The 17,099-nt window shown below is 44.2% G+C and overlaps 1 protein-coding gene across 4 annotated transcripts in view; it reads left to right on the top strand.

Annotated features, from left to right (window-relative positions):
• LOC134948713 (diacylglycerol kinase eta-like) overlaps positions 1-15,665 on the top strand; it is a 374,912-nt gene extending 359,247 nt beyond the window's left edge. For 3 of the 4 annotated variants that reach the window (XM_063936893.1, XM_063936892.1, XM_063936895.1), the window contains 3 exons: positions 11,883-11,991; positions 13,847-13,977; positions 14,334-15,665. In XM_063936893.1, coding sequence (XP_063792963.1) covers positions 11,883-11,991; positions 13,847-13,977; positions 14,334-14,408 — 315 coding nt within the window. In that variant the 3' untranslated portion in view covers positions 14,409-15,665. The remainder of the gene's footprint in view (positions 1-11,882; positions 11,992-13,846; positions 13,978-14,333) is intronic. The other variant, XM_063936894.1, reaches the window with a different exon arrangement.
• The last annotated feature ends 1,434 nt before the right edge of the window (positions 15,666-17,099 follow it).

Below are 17,099 nucleotides of genomic sequence, written 5' to 3'. Positions count from 1 at the left end.
CCTTAGGACAATCTAAATACTCAAATACATGAGCGCTGGATAACCTTCCTTCTAAGGTACCTGAGGGTTGCCCTGCTGGATGATCACTATCAGTTCCAGGTCCTGCCCTTCGGCCTGTCCACAGCTCCGAGGGTATTCACAAAGGTGATGACGGAGATGATGTTCCAACTCCAGGTCCAGTGGGTCAATGTTGTCCCTTACCTGGACAATCTTCTGATAAAAGCAAGATCCAGGGAGCTATTATTGCTCCATATCGACCGCACTATTCACCTTCTGTCACACCATGGGTGGATCCTCAACTTACAGAAGTCCCACCTGGAACCAACTCAGAGGCTCCTGTTCCTGGAGATGTTGCTGGATACTGTGGCCCAGAAGGTGTTTCTACCAGAGGACAAGGCGAATACACTTCAGGAGATGGTCCACATGGTGCTCAGACCTACTCGTGTGTCCGTCCATCTTTGCATACGATTGTTGGGAAAGATGGTTGCCTCATACGAGGCGATCCAGTATGGGAGGTTCCATGCCAGAATGTTTCAGTTGGATGTCCTGAGCAAGTGGTCCGGATCGCATCTATAGATGCACCGGATGATTCGGCTGTCACCTCAGGCCAGGATTTCCCTCCTGTGGTGGCCACGGCAGGATTAACAATGGGGCTAATGGAACTGCAGCTCCAGGCCCCTCAACCAAAATAGGCCCACAGCATTCTGCTGTGCTGGTGTATATAGGCTTTTTTTTCCCCTGATACAGCAGCTTCTATTACCCCCTCCTGCCAGCGCAGCCACCGGAGACACAGCACCCCTGACCCTCCCTCTGTCAGCGCAGCCGCCGGAGACCACACTTCTCCCGTCAGCGCAGCCACCGGAGCACTCCCTCGACCCTACCCCGTCTTCTATCAGTGCAGCCGCCCGGTTAGTGCTGCCTTCCTCCGCTAGGGCAGCCGCTGAATCACTATCCCCTCTGCCAGTGCAGCAAACGGAGGCCCCCCGTCCTCTATCAGTGCAGAAGCCGGTGACCCGCCTTCTACCATGGCAGCCGCTGGAGCATTCAATACAGAAGCCGGAGGCCCCGCATGGATCGAACCCCAGCACAGTTTGTGGCAGCGCAGTGGAAGGTGAAGAATTCAGGTGTTCTTCCTACGCTGCATACTAGTGTGTTGTAGCCTCCATATGAAGCCACATAGATACTACCACACCACCCAACACTGCTCCACGGAGGCGACCCAGCTCAGACGAGGTGACTCTTATTGGTGTCTGTCTTCTCCTGTTACTGTGCTTCTGGCTGCTGACCGTGTGGGTGGGTCATGGTGTCCACTTATGCACTGGTAGCATGTATATCTGGGTGCCATAAATACCCTTGGAATGCCACCCGCTTTGCTGATATATATATATATATATATATATATATATATATAAAAACAGAAAGTACCGGCTCTCCCATCAGCTGTACACCCGCGCCGGGTGCCCGCAAGATATAGTTCAATAGATACAAATGGATGTGCGGCACTCCAGACGACTTGAAGTAACGAGACTCAGGCAGTAAATGAAAGCAACGTTTCAATGTTTAACACATCGTCACAGGCCTGAAGACGATGTGTTAAACATTGAAACGTTGCTTTCATTTACTGCCTGAGTCTCGTTACTTCAAGTCGTCTGGAGTGCCGCACATCCATTTGTATATATATATATATATATATTACGAGATGTGGCACTCTGTGGACTCTTGAATCAATAATACTTTTGCAATGTTTCGGCCTTTAGTCAGTCCGTCATCAACATTTTCTACTATGTGTTTGAGCTGCCTGATGACGGGTTGATTAAAGTTGCAAAATTGTCTACATATTATTTTTGATTCAAGAGTCTGCAGAGCGCCACATCCCGTACTATATGCACAGCAAATAGTGTGCACCGTGGCATTCTGAGGATGGAGAATATATATATATAGGTTCAGCACTCCTATGGTATTGAATAGTACTGTACTTGCACTAGAAGAAGTCCCTGGAGTGCCTTCTGGGGGGGTGTATGTATATATACAGTATGTACTGTATATTGGGTGTTTGTGTATGTATGGGAGGGTGTATATATGCTTATTAGGGAGGGCTAGGTGTGTATATATGTATTTTAGAGAGAATGTGTATGTACAGAGTGTTGTATAAATGCATATAGGGGGTATGCGCATGTACAGGAGGGGAGCATATAAGTATATTGGGGGTTATGTGCATATGGGAAAAGTATGTATATATGGGGGATATGTGAATGTACATATACTGTGTATACACATATACACAGTATATTGGTGGTGCCGGGTATGTGGATGGATCCCCCAGCCCAAGCCTATGTGACTGGGGGAGATGGCGAGCAGGCTCTGCACCACTGAGGAGAGGGAGACGTTGATCAGGGCACATAGAACTGAGGGCTTTGGTACCCAGGCTGTGAGTTGGAGACACTAATCCATGTCCGGCCATCCCATTAGGCAAAGTATGCATGCGTGTACAGCATACAGGCCTGCAAGGGTGCCATGTCCCATTGCCGGTCAGATTATACGTGGCTCTGCTGCCTCCTGGCTCCTGGGCCTCACTGACCACATGAAGGTGCTGCTCCAAGGACACGTGCAGCGCAGAGGTACTTTTTCATCGAGGTGGGGGGACTGCTGCTGCCGTGCTGGCTGGTGTCTCAGCTGGCTTCGGGGTGATGGGGAAGCAATGCTTTGTTAGCTGTGTGTGCTCGGATGTTCCCATGCAGATGCAGTGATTCTCTCCCCGGCATCCTCTTGTGTACGCACCACCAATTCCCCCTCCTCTGTCTCAGAGTGAGAGCTGGAGCCTGGGGACATATTCACCCACACATGTTGCCTGCACTGCACTCGGGACCTGCACACACAGTAACCCCTCCGCTGCCAGGCTTCATTTACCTAAACTAACTTGGACACAGCTCCATGACACTTTATGCCTCTCACCCCTGCCTCCCCAGTCACCCCCTATCTCCATGTCACCCCTGCCTCCCCAGTCACCCCCTATCTCCATGTCACCCCTGCCTCCCCAGTCACCCCCTATCTCCATATCACCCCTGCCTTCCCAGTCACCCCCTATCTCCATGTGACCCCTGCCTCCCCAGTCACCCACTATCTCCATGTCACTCCTGCCTCACCAGTCACCCCCTATCTCCATGTCACCCCTGCCTCCCCAGTCACCCACTATCTCCATATCACATCAGCCTCCCCAGTCACCCACTGTCTCCCCAGTCACCCACTATCTCCCCGTCATCCACTATCATCCTGTACCCTTGGGAGTACTATTTTGTGACCATGCCCCTTCCTTGTGAGTCCACACCCCTTTTTTTTGTGGCGCAACCCTTTGGAGCAAGCTGTCCCTTTAAGAATTTGATGCCATCAAGGGGTGCCAAAATCTATATTCGCTTACAAAAATAATTACGCTTGGGCCGGCACTGCACAAATAACCCCTGATCCTGCATAGAAGACGCCAGGGTAGTGAATGTAATGGCTCCAGGTTTGTTATGCTGCAGATATTCGGGAAAGGGGGAACGGGGTGCAGCAGCCGAGAATCATCTGTAGGCAGCGGATTAGCAAGAGCTGCTGTCTGGGGCGATGAGGGTGGAAGTTTGGCAGTGGGGGTGGCAGGCCTTTGGTTGTTGAATTGTAACTAAATGCTTGTGTGCCCTGCATGTAAACGTGATAACGTTTGTGTGTAATACGGTGTGCTCATTGTATGTTTTTTGGTACTTTTGAAGTGCATATTGATGTGTTTAAGGTAGTTGTAGAACGCAATGGGGTACAGTCAATTAGCATCATGGGGATGTAGCTCCCAGGTAAGGTGCTGGAGCTATTCAGTTGGTTGTGCTGATGTTTGGTGTGTATGCACAGATGTGCAGTTGTAGTTGAGACGCACAATATCAAAAATATCTTGGAATTGTGCTGGGTGTTCCTGGGCAATGACTGGGAGGTGGCTATTAAAGTATTTGTGTACACATGCTTTATTGTACACATGGAGGCTACACTCAGAATGAAAATCTGCAAGGACTGGTGCAAGATTTGATGGTGTGACCAATGGTGGCATCTAAAGATGCACCAGGCAGTATAAGAGTCTATAGTCCAGTGGTTCTCAAACTTTTTGAATCGTGGCGCCCTAGAGCATCATTATTTTTTTTCACTGCACCCCTAGGCCAAAAGTATCTTATTATGAAATTAAGAAATGTTTACATAAATTTTATTTATATGTCATCACTAGGTTTAATTGTGGGTGAGGGACAAGATTTGCTTCTGTTTGTCCACATATTATATGATTGGCAGCCACCAGCACTGGTTTTGCCTATTACATTGATTATAAATAGTTTGAATTGGTCCTGAACCACCAATCCAAGGCAACCCTGCAAGTGTCCTGAGGCACCCCTGCAAGTGCCCTGAGGTAGCCCTGCAAGTGCCCTGAGGTAGCCCTGCAAGTGCCCTGAGGTAGCCCTGCAAGTGCCCTGAGGTACCCCCTGCAAGTGTCCTGAGGCACCCCCTTGCAAGTGTCCTGAGGCACCCCCTGCAAGTGTCCTGAGGCACCCCCTGCAAGTGTCCTGAGGCACCCCCTTGCAAGTGTCCTGAGGCACCCCTGCAAGTGTCCTGAGGCACCCCCTGCAAGTGTCCTGAGGCACCCCAGGATGCCAAAGCACACAGTTTGAGAACCATTGCTATAGACAATGAAAGTGGGCGTCTCAGTCCCCACACATTCGGATGCACACTTTTACACAGGGAAGGGCTTTGTAGCAGCATTTGCATAAAGTGCAAACTACATATTTTATTTTTATTTAATATTTATTTAGTATTATTATGTATTCATGTTCTGCACCTTACACTTGGTTCAAAGGTAAATATTGGAAAAATCTAAAATGTTCAGGTTTGTTTGTGGTAAAGCACTTCATAATCAAAAATAGTTTCATTTTTTAATAAACTATAGTTTGTGGGGGGGTTTTGTATGCAATGGTCAACAATATAACAGATTCTGTATACTTTATATAAGCTAGGAGGAGAGGGCGTTTGAGATAGTTGAAGGTAGACGGTAGCTATGCCCTCTACTGTGCTACACCCCACAGATCTTTTTGGGGTTTGTTGACCACACCCCAAAAGCACTGATTACCTTCCCCCATATCAGTAGTCACACCCCTGAAATGTTGGTCACAACTGCTGTAGAGTAGATACAATACAATAGGCCCTTCATAAATTTCAGCTCCAGGCCCATGTGAACCTTAATCTGGCACTGGTGGTGGCTACAGTCCTCCAATCTCCTGGAAGGCTGGAGTTTAGGGATTCAGGAATGGACCCTCCTCACGATGGATGCAAGTCTACGGGGGTTGGGGAGCTGTCACCCAAGGGGTGCCGTTCCAGGGCAGGTGGTCAGCCCACGAGGCCCTCCTTCCGAGCAACATTCCGGAACTTCGGGCGATCTACAATGCTCTGCTTCAGGCCTCTCCTCTGCACAAGGATCACACGATCCAGGTACAGTCGGATAACGCCACGGCAGTGGCGTATATCAATTGTCAAGGAGGGACAAAAAGCAGAGCCTGCATGCGAGAGGTGTCAAAGATACCCCTCTGGGTGGAAAGAAATGCAAGAGCAATGTCAGCAATCTTCAGTCGTCACGATCTCCACCTGGGGGAGTGGGGGCTCCACCATCTGGTGTTCCAGCAGATCATGACCAGTGGGGTTGCCCACAAATAGACATGATGGCTTCTCATCTCAACATGAAACTTCCTTGGTATTGCTCACGGACCAGGTACCCTCAGGTGAGGGCAGTGGACGCACTGGCGTCGCCTTGGCTGTACCGGCTGGTCTACCTGTTTCCTCCGATTCCATTGCTCCCAAGGGTGCTAAAGCAGATCAGGAATGAAGGTGTCCAGGCAATTCTGATTGCCCTGGATTGGCCTCGGAGGGCATGGTACGCGGATCTTCTGGATATGTCTGCTCTTAGACCCTTGGCCTCTACCACTACGAAGAGATCTTCTTCAACGAGGACCATTCATCTACCCGGACTTACGGCGACTTCATTTGACGGCATAGAGGTTGAACGGAGCATCCTAGCTCACAAGGGCCTTTCCAAGAAGGTTATTGCTACCATGGTTCAGGCCAGGTAACACGTGACGTCAAAACACTATCATCATATCTGGAGGATATATGTCTCTTGGTGCGAGGAATGCACATATCCGCCTGCAGAGTTTCACTTGGGACGTTTCCTGCAGGCTGGTGTGGATAAGGGCTTATGTCTGGGTTCCATTAAGGTCCAGATTTCAGCCCTCTCCATTTTCTTCCAGAAGAAATTGGCAGTGTTGCCAGAAGTTCAGACCTTCTTGCAAAGGGTACTCCACATACAACCACCTTTTGTGCCGCCTACGGCACCCCGGGATTTGGATGTAGTGTTGGCATTTCTACAGTCCTCCTGGTTTGAACCTCTGATGACGGTAGAATACAAGTACCTCACGTGGAAGACAGTGATGTTACTGGCCCTGGATTTTGCTCGAGGTGTCTCAGAATTGGGGGCCTTATCGTGTAAAAGTCCGTACTTGGTCTTTTACAAGGACAGAACGGAGCTCCGGACTAGACAGCAGTTCATGCCAAAGGTTGTCTCCGCGTTTCACCTGAATCAACCTATTGTGGTTCAGTCCAGTTCTGATGCTTCTGATCCTCCGGAGGCATTGGATGCTGTGCATGCCTTGAAGATCTATGTCAAGCGCACAGCTCGGGTCAGAAAAACTGATTCCTTGTTCGTGCTCTGTGATGAGCAGAAAAAGGGTTGCCCTGCTTCAAAGCAGTCCATTGCTCGTTGGATTAGGCTTACTATCCAACAGGCCTATGTGTCGGCAGCCTTACCTGTTTCTAAGTCTCTGAAGGCCCACTCTACAAGATCAGTGGGCTCTTCCTGGGCGGCTGCCCAAGGAGTCTCGGCCTTGCAACTATGCCAAGCTACTACCTGGTTGGGGAAGAACACCTTTGTGAAGTTCTGCAAATTTGATACCCTGGCCAAATTTGATACCCAGTTTAGGCAGGTGGTGCTGCAGCAGTCTCTGCACGTTCCCGCCTGTTCTGGAAGCTTTGGTACGTCCCCATCATACTAGATTCCCCAATATCCCTTATGGACTACGAGAAAAGGATTTACCGGTTGATATTAAAATCCTGTTTTTTCTGCATTGTTTCGGCTCCACGTTATGTAATCTTAAGGACCAAACCAATTGATTGCCCTATATGGGAGTGGATGTAATCAAAACATCCAGGACACAAAATAGGATTTCCGATTGGATCGATGTATACCTGCTGAAAGCCGGGGGCATAAAGTAGATCCCGCACTGCAGTCATATGTATAGAAGAAGCCCAGGTTATTGCGAGAGCACAGAGCTGTTCGATCCCAACGGACACTCGCGCCTAAATTGACTTTGCATGACCTGCGGGTTACCCTGATTGGACACAACAGTAATAAAAGGACTTCGTGAACTCAGGCTCTGGTGGTTACCTTGATAAAGCTAAAATGCGAAACGTACGTAATGATTTGTAGCTGAATGTCTCACATGTCCGCATAATTGAATATCAGAAATTTCTGTGATGCTTGATAAATATATAGGGGACAGTATTTTGCAAAAAACCCATATGAATGTTACTGTCAGGCTATTAAGTGTGACACCATAGTTTAGCTAACACAGTACGATCCCTGTAACCGCTGTGAATGAGGGACTGTAGGATACAAATAGCTGCGGTTACTGTGAATGCAGATCTCTGTGGCACCTGACATTTAAATGTACTGGTGACAGTGCTATATGTAGACCTATGTGAATACTACCACAATAATAATAAGTTTGATACACTAACTTGAGTAGCATAATACGATCCTAATGACCGCTATGCATGCAGGACAGTAGGAGAAAAGCAGGCTGCGATCACCATCAGCTCTCTGAGATAGATACATAGAGACACTGATATATATATATAAAATTGTTAAAGTCCAGTCATTTATTAGTGTAACCTCGCATCCACCCTAAAAATACCTGACATTATAGGTGATAGGATAAATCGGAAGATACACTAATATTTATACTATGTACTAACGCTCATAATAACTGTGTACTTACATTCTATGAGGGAGATTCAAATGTTTGAAAAGTCGGTTGGGTGTCTGTTTTTTCCTGTCTATTAGATGGGGGGAAAAAACAGACTCCCAACTGACTTTTCAAACATTTGAATCTCCCCCTATATGTCTAGAGCACACTTACGCTAATACAGTGCGCTCAGGTCTAATTGTAATGTATAACACTCACTCTAAAAATACTTTATCCTCTTACCTATAGTGTCGAGTGATTAATTTATTCACACCTATACTGTGTATGCACATTTATGTAGAATATATGATATTATCAAACCAATACTCCCATATGTAATAGTTATAATCTGGGGATCTGTATTGAATAGACATAATTAATAAACCCAGATTGTAGGCACAGGAGATCAGCTAGCAGACTGCTAAGAATTTATGTATAGAAATTGTGCTGAACTGGATAAGTAGCATACTGTAGCAACACTGACGGTGGGGTGGCGGGGGGGGAAGTTTCTTCACTCCCCATCACCCAGCCCCATAGCCCTGCGTATCGTTCCTAGTTGGTGCCTACACACTGAAAGATATGAACGAGATCTTTCATATCTTTCAGTGTAATTGCTGTGTGTGGGGCCCATAAGGTTCATGCCTTGGAAGAACTGCAACATTTGTAACTACTGAAATGGATACAAAATATCCTTGAATATAGCGTCACAGAAGAATTACAAAGACAAATAAAGACTGTTCCGGTATGAATGGTCGACCATGTTATGGTCGACAGTCATTAGGTCGACCACTATTGGTCGACATTGACATGGACACATGGTCGACACATGAAAATGGTCGCCACGAGAAAGGTCGACACATGAAAATGTCGACATGAGGTTTTTTTTGTGTGTCGTTTTTTGCGTACAGTGACGCCATGCTTCGGGCAAGGTGCCTCGCTGCGCTCGGCACAGATTACTGTTCCCAATCGTAGTGCACGTGGATCGTAAAGTATGGAAAAGTTCCACAAAAGAAAAAAATGTGGAAAACTCATGTCGACCTTTCATGTGTCAATCATTTTCATGTGTCGACCATGTGTCCATGTCGACCATGTCAATGTCGACCAATAGTGGTCGACCTAATGACTGTCGACCATAACATGGTCGACCATCTGAACGGATACCACAAAGACAGACACTCAGCTTTTTAAACCAGTTTTCTTTTTTTCCCTTTATTGTGTCATTCACATTGTCTAATTATATGTTTTTTTAATATTTCACAATAATCTTTTTTGAGAGAATATATATGAATTTTAAATATACAAATAAAAGTTATATCTTAACCTACTAGTGCACCGAAAACAGATCCTTTCCCGTCTTCCTTTTTCCAGATGTAGTGAGAGCAATCTGGTGGTTTAAGTAAGCTTAGCTCTTGTTTACATCACATACCAGGCAGATCTTGGGAGTTCCTGTATTACAGGCATCTGGTGGCTTTCACATTAGGTGGAGCCCAGCCATCACACTCACTCTGCCCTTGGTCCCCACACATCGGTGGTAAGAATGCCAAATTGATTTCTCACAAATATTTAAAATGCCCGCTCTAATATATATTGTAAATGCCTGCACCTCTTACTACCATATACGATAAAAGTGCGCTGTACATCGCAAAACACTGTATCCCATAAGAGAAAACAATACACCCACACATTATCTGAGTTCCAAAGCTCATTGATGTATATATTTGTTGTTAAAAGGATATGGATTCAATATATATTACAAAGTACAGTATACCTATAGTTACATGAATACAACTCACACAGTAAACAGTTAGAACATACAATTACATACAGTTATATGCAGTTTCAATTACATGCCAGCGATACAATACCATATCTTTCTCATATAAGTTTGTCCCTCCATATGACTCTCTCTCTCTCTCTTTCCTCTGTAATATCATGCTGAGACTTCATCTTCCTCTGAGACCAAAAAGCAACTAACTCTGAGACCAAAAAACAGGAACTACCTTCCTGTGTGACCAGCAAAATGTGTTAACTAGTTTCTGGGGGAGGGGTCTCTCTCTCTCATTCATGATTGAGTCACTAGTTTCTTTGTATGTGCTGAACATGCTCAGCCCTTGGGGACATCCAAAGGGGCTAGCCTGAGTTTCCTGTTTGGAACTTCTATTGTTCAAATAAAAGTGATTTTAGCTTTTATACATTCAATCATAATTATCCGCTGCAATGTCCTACAACTTAATAACAAGTATCAAATTAATCTACACACCAATCTGCTTGTTTTAATAGTAAACATGACAGGTGTATCTGGTTCCGTTCAAATAATACACATTCATGACATTAATTCATTAGGTAATTTTAAATCATCATGATGTCTGGCGCTTGATATTATTATAATTATGTACTGTATGAAATAAGTGTCGAATCCATCTCTGTGGCATGTCCATGTAAATGCGTGTGTTACCATATTTTGCTGTGCTCGCTGCGCATATTTGCAAGTATAGCGACTTAAATGTGTGTAGTTTGTATGTTCTCTTTATGTAATATTTTTGACTTTGACAGTGGTCATTCCGAGTTTGTTCGCTCGCTAGCTGATTTTAGCAGCATTGTACACGCTAGGCTGCCGCCCTCTGGGAGTGTATCTTAGCTTAGTAGAATAGCGAACGAAAGATTAGCAGAACTGCTACTAAATAATTTCCTGCAGTTTCTGAGTAGCTCCAGACCTACTCCTAGACAGCGATCACCTCAGTCCGTTTAGTTCCTGGTTTGACGTCACAAACATGCCCTGCGTTCGGCCAGCCACTCCCCCGTTTCTCCATCCACTCCTGTGTTTTTACCTGGCACGCCTGCGTTTTTTTAGCACACTCCCCGGAAAACGCTCAGTTACCTCCCAGAAACACCCACTTCCTGTCAATCACTCACCGATCAGCAGTGCGACTGAAAAGCGCCGCATGAACACCAGCAAATCTACTAAGTTTTGTGTTAAATAACTTAGCGCATGCGCTCTGCGTACCATGCGCATGCGCATTTTCCACCTAATCGCTGGGTTGCGAAAAACGGCAACGAGCGAACAACTCGGAATGACCACTATCATCTCCAACGCCTGTACATGCTCTGCACTTGGAAGATGACACTTTGAAAACTGTTACTAGGGCACTGCTGCGCTGCTTTCCTCTGGAATGTTTACATACTGCCTAATTCTCACACTACGTATTATGGCCCTCATTCCGAGTTGTTCGCTCGGTAAAAATCTTTGTATCGCAGCGATTTTCCGCTTAATGCGCATGCGCAATGTCCGCACTGCGACTGCGCCAAGTAAATTTGCTATGTAGTTAGGAATTTTACTCACGGCTTTTTCATCGTTCTGGCGATCGTAATGTGATTGACAGGAAATGGGTGTTACTGGGCGGAAACAGGCCGTTTTATGGGCGTGTGAGAAAAAACGCTACCGTTTCCGGAAAAAACGCAGGAGTGGCCGGAGGAACGGAGGAGTGTCTGGGCGAACGCTGGGTGTGTTTGTGACGTCAAACCAGGAACGACAAGCACTGAACTGATCGCAGATGCCGAGTAAGTCTGGAGCTACTCAGAAACTGCTACGAGGTGTGTAATCGCAATATTGCGAATACATCGGTCGCAATTTTAAGATGCTAAGATTCACTCCCAGTAGGCGGCGGCTTAGCATGAGCAAATCTGCTAAAATCCGCTTGCGAGCGAACAACTCGGAATGAGGGCCTATATGTAGTAACATTTTTTTTTTTTAAATGCACATTAATATTAGTAATGCTAGTCACAGAAAATGCATTTGCCTACCTTTAGGAAAGTGGCGTTGAGACCAGCAAAGGAAGCTTCAAACTCAGAATTATTTCAAAACCAAGAAAGGAAAAGGAAAAGTGTCAAAAGCAGAAATCCAACAGCTCCTTAACAGGTAAACACCGCGATACACAGCTATAAAGACTGTGCAAAGAATAGTAGACACTACATGACACCCCCTCACTGTGTTTGGGAATGGGGTCTTTGGATATCAAGCCTTCTGTCATTTCAGAGACTATGCAGAGATAAATTACAGAATCTGATTGGTTGTTATCTCTCTCTCTCCGAGGTTTAATACAATGCCCCTTTAGTACTCATATTGTGATGAGCAATAGACGTGTACAATATCTTGGTGGCTCATATGTTAGTAAGAGACAACAAAAATGAGAAAGATAGAATAGTGTTAGAGGCAGTAACATAGAATATAGGGGATTATTCAGGTTTGATAGCAACCAAAAAGCACAATAATGGGCAAAACCATATTGCATGTGCAGAGAGAGTGAGATTTGGGTGGGTTACATTGTTTTTGTGCATGGTAAATACTGGCTGCTTTATTTTTACACTGCAATTTAGATTACAGTTTGGGCACACCCCACCCAAATCTAACTCTCTCTGCACATGTTACATCTGCCCCAACAGCAGTGCATATGGTTTTGCCCCTTAGTGTGCTTATTTGGTTTGCTATCAAACCTGGATAAGGCCCTAAACATAGAAATGGGTAAAGAAGTAATATTTTAATTTGCTGGGGCAAAGGCATGAACAGTATATTAGTTGTGCAAAGGTCACAAATAAAGTCATTTAGGATTCATACTCGCCACAATTACTGAATAATTAGACGTTTTTTTTCTTTAGTGACAAAGGAATATGTAATAGTGCATGTATCTTTGTGCTGCCTACAAGCTGGTTACTAACAACTTTATCTATTTTTCATTTTCATCTTCATATGCTAGTTAAACTGTTCCCATTTGACCACTTTAGATTTATGGCGGTGATGACCAGACTTTGTCCCCAGCTAATAACAATGTCAGCTGGTTGTCCTGGACAAGTCCTGCAGTGAGCAGCCACAGGAATTTGTCTGTCAGTAAGACATGTTCTGATGGGGTGTGGTTACAATACCTCTAGTCGTGATCCCGGACATCACAATGCTTACCCTGGAATCCCAACTAGCTGTAAAATACCGCCGCCGGAATCCCGACGAAAAAGTGGCTACAAACCCCTACTGGTCTCCTGATTACTGTATACAGCGAAGACCTGAGCCAAATGCAAATAACTTATATCCCTATACTTAGATCTAGTCACTTATACCCGTTTTCCAAAATCTCAAAAAACACGGGTAAATGCACAAGTTCAACCCGGTAACCTGTGCAGTGTAAAGGTAAGCCGTGTCAATGCGACACGGCTCCTGTTCACAGTGTATGGAAGGGCGGCACTGGGAGATCATGTGATCTCCCAGCGCCGCCCCTGCCGCGTCACCAGCAGCGTCACCAACCGGGCAATATGCCGGGTTGGTGAGTGCAGTGGGAAAGGGGGCTCTGATGCGGGTTGCAGCCGAGTAGCACCCGTGTCAGGTTCCTGGCTGAGACCCCGCATCACTAGTGGAAAAGGGGTATTTTAATGTATCTAATTACTTTCTAGAATTGTATTAATTGGGTCAAAATGAATATAGCAAGAATAATAGAAGCATATGTTTTCTATGACCTGGTACATTGTTACCACCTAGTAACAAGGGGCTAGTGTACAGATGGGTGTCAGCACTCGCTTGGCTGACCGAGCTGAAATACCTGTCCAAAGTCTGGTTTTCATAAGACACCGAGAATTCTTATTATTTTTTTCTAGAAAAGCTTTGTTGCTTGATGTCTCATCCTCAGATCTTTCTTTGTTCTCTCATTTGTTCTGTTTATTTTGTTTGTTGGTTTGTTTGTTTGTTTGTTTCATTTATTCTTTTCTCTCTCCCCTCATCTCTCTGCTAGTGGATAAATGGGGCACAGAGGAAGTGGCAGCCTGGCTTGACGTTTTGGGTTTGGGGGAGTACAAGGACATTTTTATCCGCCATGACATCCAGGGCTCAGAGCTGGTGTTACTGGAAAGGAGAGATCTCAAGGTACCCTGCAAGGGGTCTTAAACCTCCTTCAGCCACTGTCTCCTTTCCACATCATCAACTCATGATCATCATGTCTCCTATGAAGCAAAACAAATTCATACCATCCCCCCCAATGTACTATGTGACATAAGTGACCATTAGAAAAATGTTCTCCTTATTCTTCTGTAGGATCTTCAGTCTTACATTATATTTTTGGTTTTCCAGTAAGTTAGTTATCACCATAGAAAGACTGATAATCACAAAGTGAAGAGTGTTCTAGTTTTGCTTTCCACCTCATCTTCATATTCCCAATACTATGTAAAATGCAGTTGTCATACTGCGCATATTTATATTAACATACTTGCTTTGCTTTATAGGATTTGGGGATAGCCAAAGTTGGCCATATGAAGAGGATTCTACAGGGTATTAAAGACATCACCAGTCCCATGTAGTAACATTGCGGTTACATGGAGCTTTCACTTAACTGGAGACTAATAATATATGGTGTATCACATATCACGCATATACCCAAATAGATTTTATTACCAACTTCATTTACGTCTCGTCTGAAGAATGCTCTTGTTGAACCAAAAGAACTGTTGAGTGGATGTGTCTCCTAACCTAGCTCACAATCTACTTACGGACAGTGGCGACAAGTCTATTACCATCAGCCTGTTTTCCTGAGGAATGTTGTGACACCTAACTTCAAGTATCTCCAGGCCTCATTTCTCCATGGCTAGTATTTTTCTTGGATGGTGGCTTAACATTAGCTGCTATGACTCAGGATTCCATTCCAATGTCAGGCCTGACTGATATGTCTTGGGTTTAGGTCTAGCACGTTTCATATACAACAGTGATAAACGATTTTTAAAGCTTTTACTCCGCTCCATATGAAACCTGAATATTCCTTTTTCTTCAAAACCTAAACATTTTCTCTTGCTGGATGTGGCACCATTTCTTGTCTTTCTCCAGGAACTTGAATGAACTAAACAATGCTGCACGTAGTGTAAAGAAAAAAAATGAACAGAGAAAAAAAATATGTACTTCTACTATTTAATTTTGTGAAGCTGTGACTCGTCTTGTGGGCATAGGACCTACAGCCTTTGATTTTACAATGTCATAGTGAATGTACAGGTAATTGAAGCAATATATATATCGGTGGAGTATTGTTCTTTTGGGTGTCTTGTGAATGGCTGATGTGTGCTCATAATTTGTACCCTCAAACCTTGTCATTGGTCAACCATTAGTACCTGAAAAATTGATGATTTAAAGCTGCAATCTCACATTGATGTTTTTTGCCCAGTTTATTAACAGCATGTTTTGTTTCTCTTTACAGTGAAAGTGAGTTGTATGTTTAGTATGTTCTCCTATTTCTCAGTCTTCCCCTTTGCAAAATCTATTTGTGGGGAGACTGATATGGCTGTAACTGCAGGGTAGTAGTGCCTCTTGGGTGGAACTCATTTGCATTTTTGCATTTCAACACTCAAGCTTGTTCCCAAGGAAAGGGTCACATAATCAGAGCCTTCATTCCACATGTTATGCCAAAGGAATGAGGATTGGAAAGATACTCTGTGCATGAGGCGGGGTATTCCAAATCCTCTCTGTTCTATACATAACATACCATGTGACTCTGATTGCCATTGTAATCAGAAGATACTTAAAAAACTGCACGATTAGCAGTGAATGCTATTAAAAAACACACACACACACACACAAAAAAACACACATTTTCCAGGGATTGCAGCTATAAGCAAAAAATACAGAATATTCCAAAACGATTCCTTTCTTGAACATATATTACAATATTGACAGGTGGCTTTTGTGTTTTGTACATATATACGTATACATGTTCAGTCTTATTTTACAAGCAACTAAAACGTGAACAGCAGGTAAGGAAGCCTATACTATGGTAATGGCAGATTAATCGCAAAGAGGAAACTTGATTCTCTAGTGAAAAGTAATGAATTCAGAAAATAACATTTATTTGTAAATAATGGAAGTCCATTACCCAACTTTGCAGAAGTATATTTAAAATGTTTATTTACTTATGGTTGTGTCTTGTTACATGGATTCTATTATTTTTATAGCAATTTTACTACACTGTGCTTTATTTTCTTGATACATTTCACATCCCGACTACATACAGTAGTTGTCAGTTACTATATTCTGGTTTTAAATTTCTCGTCATACCTATAGCACACTTGCAGAAGCAATCATTATTGTACTGTGTACACCTATTACACCTACTAGAATAGCACATGCTTGTTACAAGTAAAGCAGATATGTGTCATTTATTTTTTTCCATTGAAGGTAAAGTTATGTTTTTCTGCAGATGTTTACGTCATGGTTTATATTGTTGAAAACACTGAAGCATGAAGAATGATAATAAAATAAAAGCATTTTGTTTTCCTTTACGTAGTGACTGACTCACAAACACTTGTATCAAACAGCACAGGGCAGATCGGAATACATTTACTTTAACGGGTTTTCAAAAGTTCAGATTTTTTTACATATTTTAATAAGGCTGTTGTGTGCAGTTTAATAAAAAAGCTGTGCTGCATGTGTCACTAGAGTATAGGAAACTATTTATTATTTCCCTCCCCACTCATAGCGCAGAAGAGGACATAAATATTAAATAGGTGGTCACCATCACAAACAAGGTTCCAATCTGGGACAGACTCCGTTCCCACTGTAGCTCCAGGCAAGGTTATTCCTGGGTCTTCTGCCAGCGCTTGGAGGTGATGTCATCTCCAAGCGGCAGGAAATTCGTCTCTCCCCATGCTGTAAACTGGACCCCAGTTACCCGTTTGCACTGCAGATAACCCAGGCCCAACACTGGTCATTACCTGGATTTGTTTTATTTAGGGATTCGTTTCAATTGAGCCATGACCTGGGTTATCACAGCAACAACCTGGGTTTTAGCGACAGTGAAAAAGGGGTATAACACTGCACCTAGGCAAAACCATGTTGCACTGCAGGTTGAGCAGAAGTAATATGTACAGAGAGGCTTAGATGGGAGAGGAGTGTGTGCAAACTCAAATCAAAATTTTGTGTAAATGTAAAGCTGTCCAGTATTTATGGGCTACATGCAAAAGCAGCCAGTATTTACCCAGCATGCAAATAAAGTAGATGTGTTTGCACAC

Source organism: Pseudophryne corroboree, chromosome 8 (assembly GCF_028390025.1).
Source record: "Pseudophryne corroboree isolate aPseCor3 chromosome 8, aPseCor3.hap2, whole genome shotgun sequence".
Lineage (NCBI taxonomy): Eukaryota > Metazoa > Chordata > Amphibia > Anura > Myobatrachidae > Pseudophryne > Pseudophryne corroboree.
The sequence above is the reverse complement of the archived record's forward strand: the minus strand, read 5'-3'. Positions and strand labels throughout refer to the sequence as shown.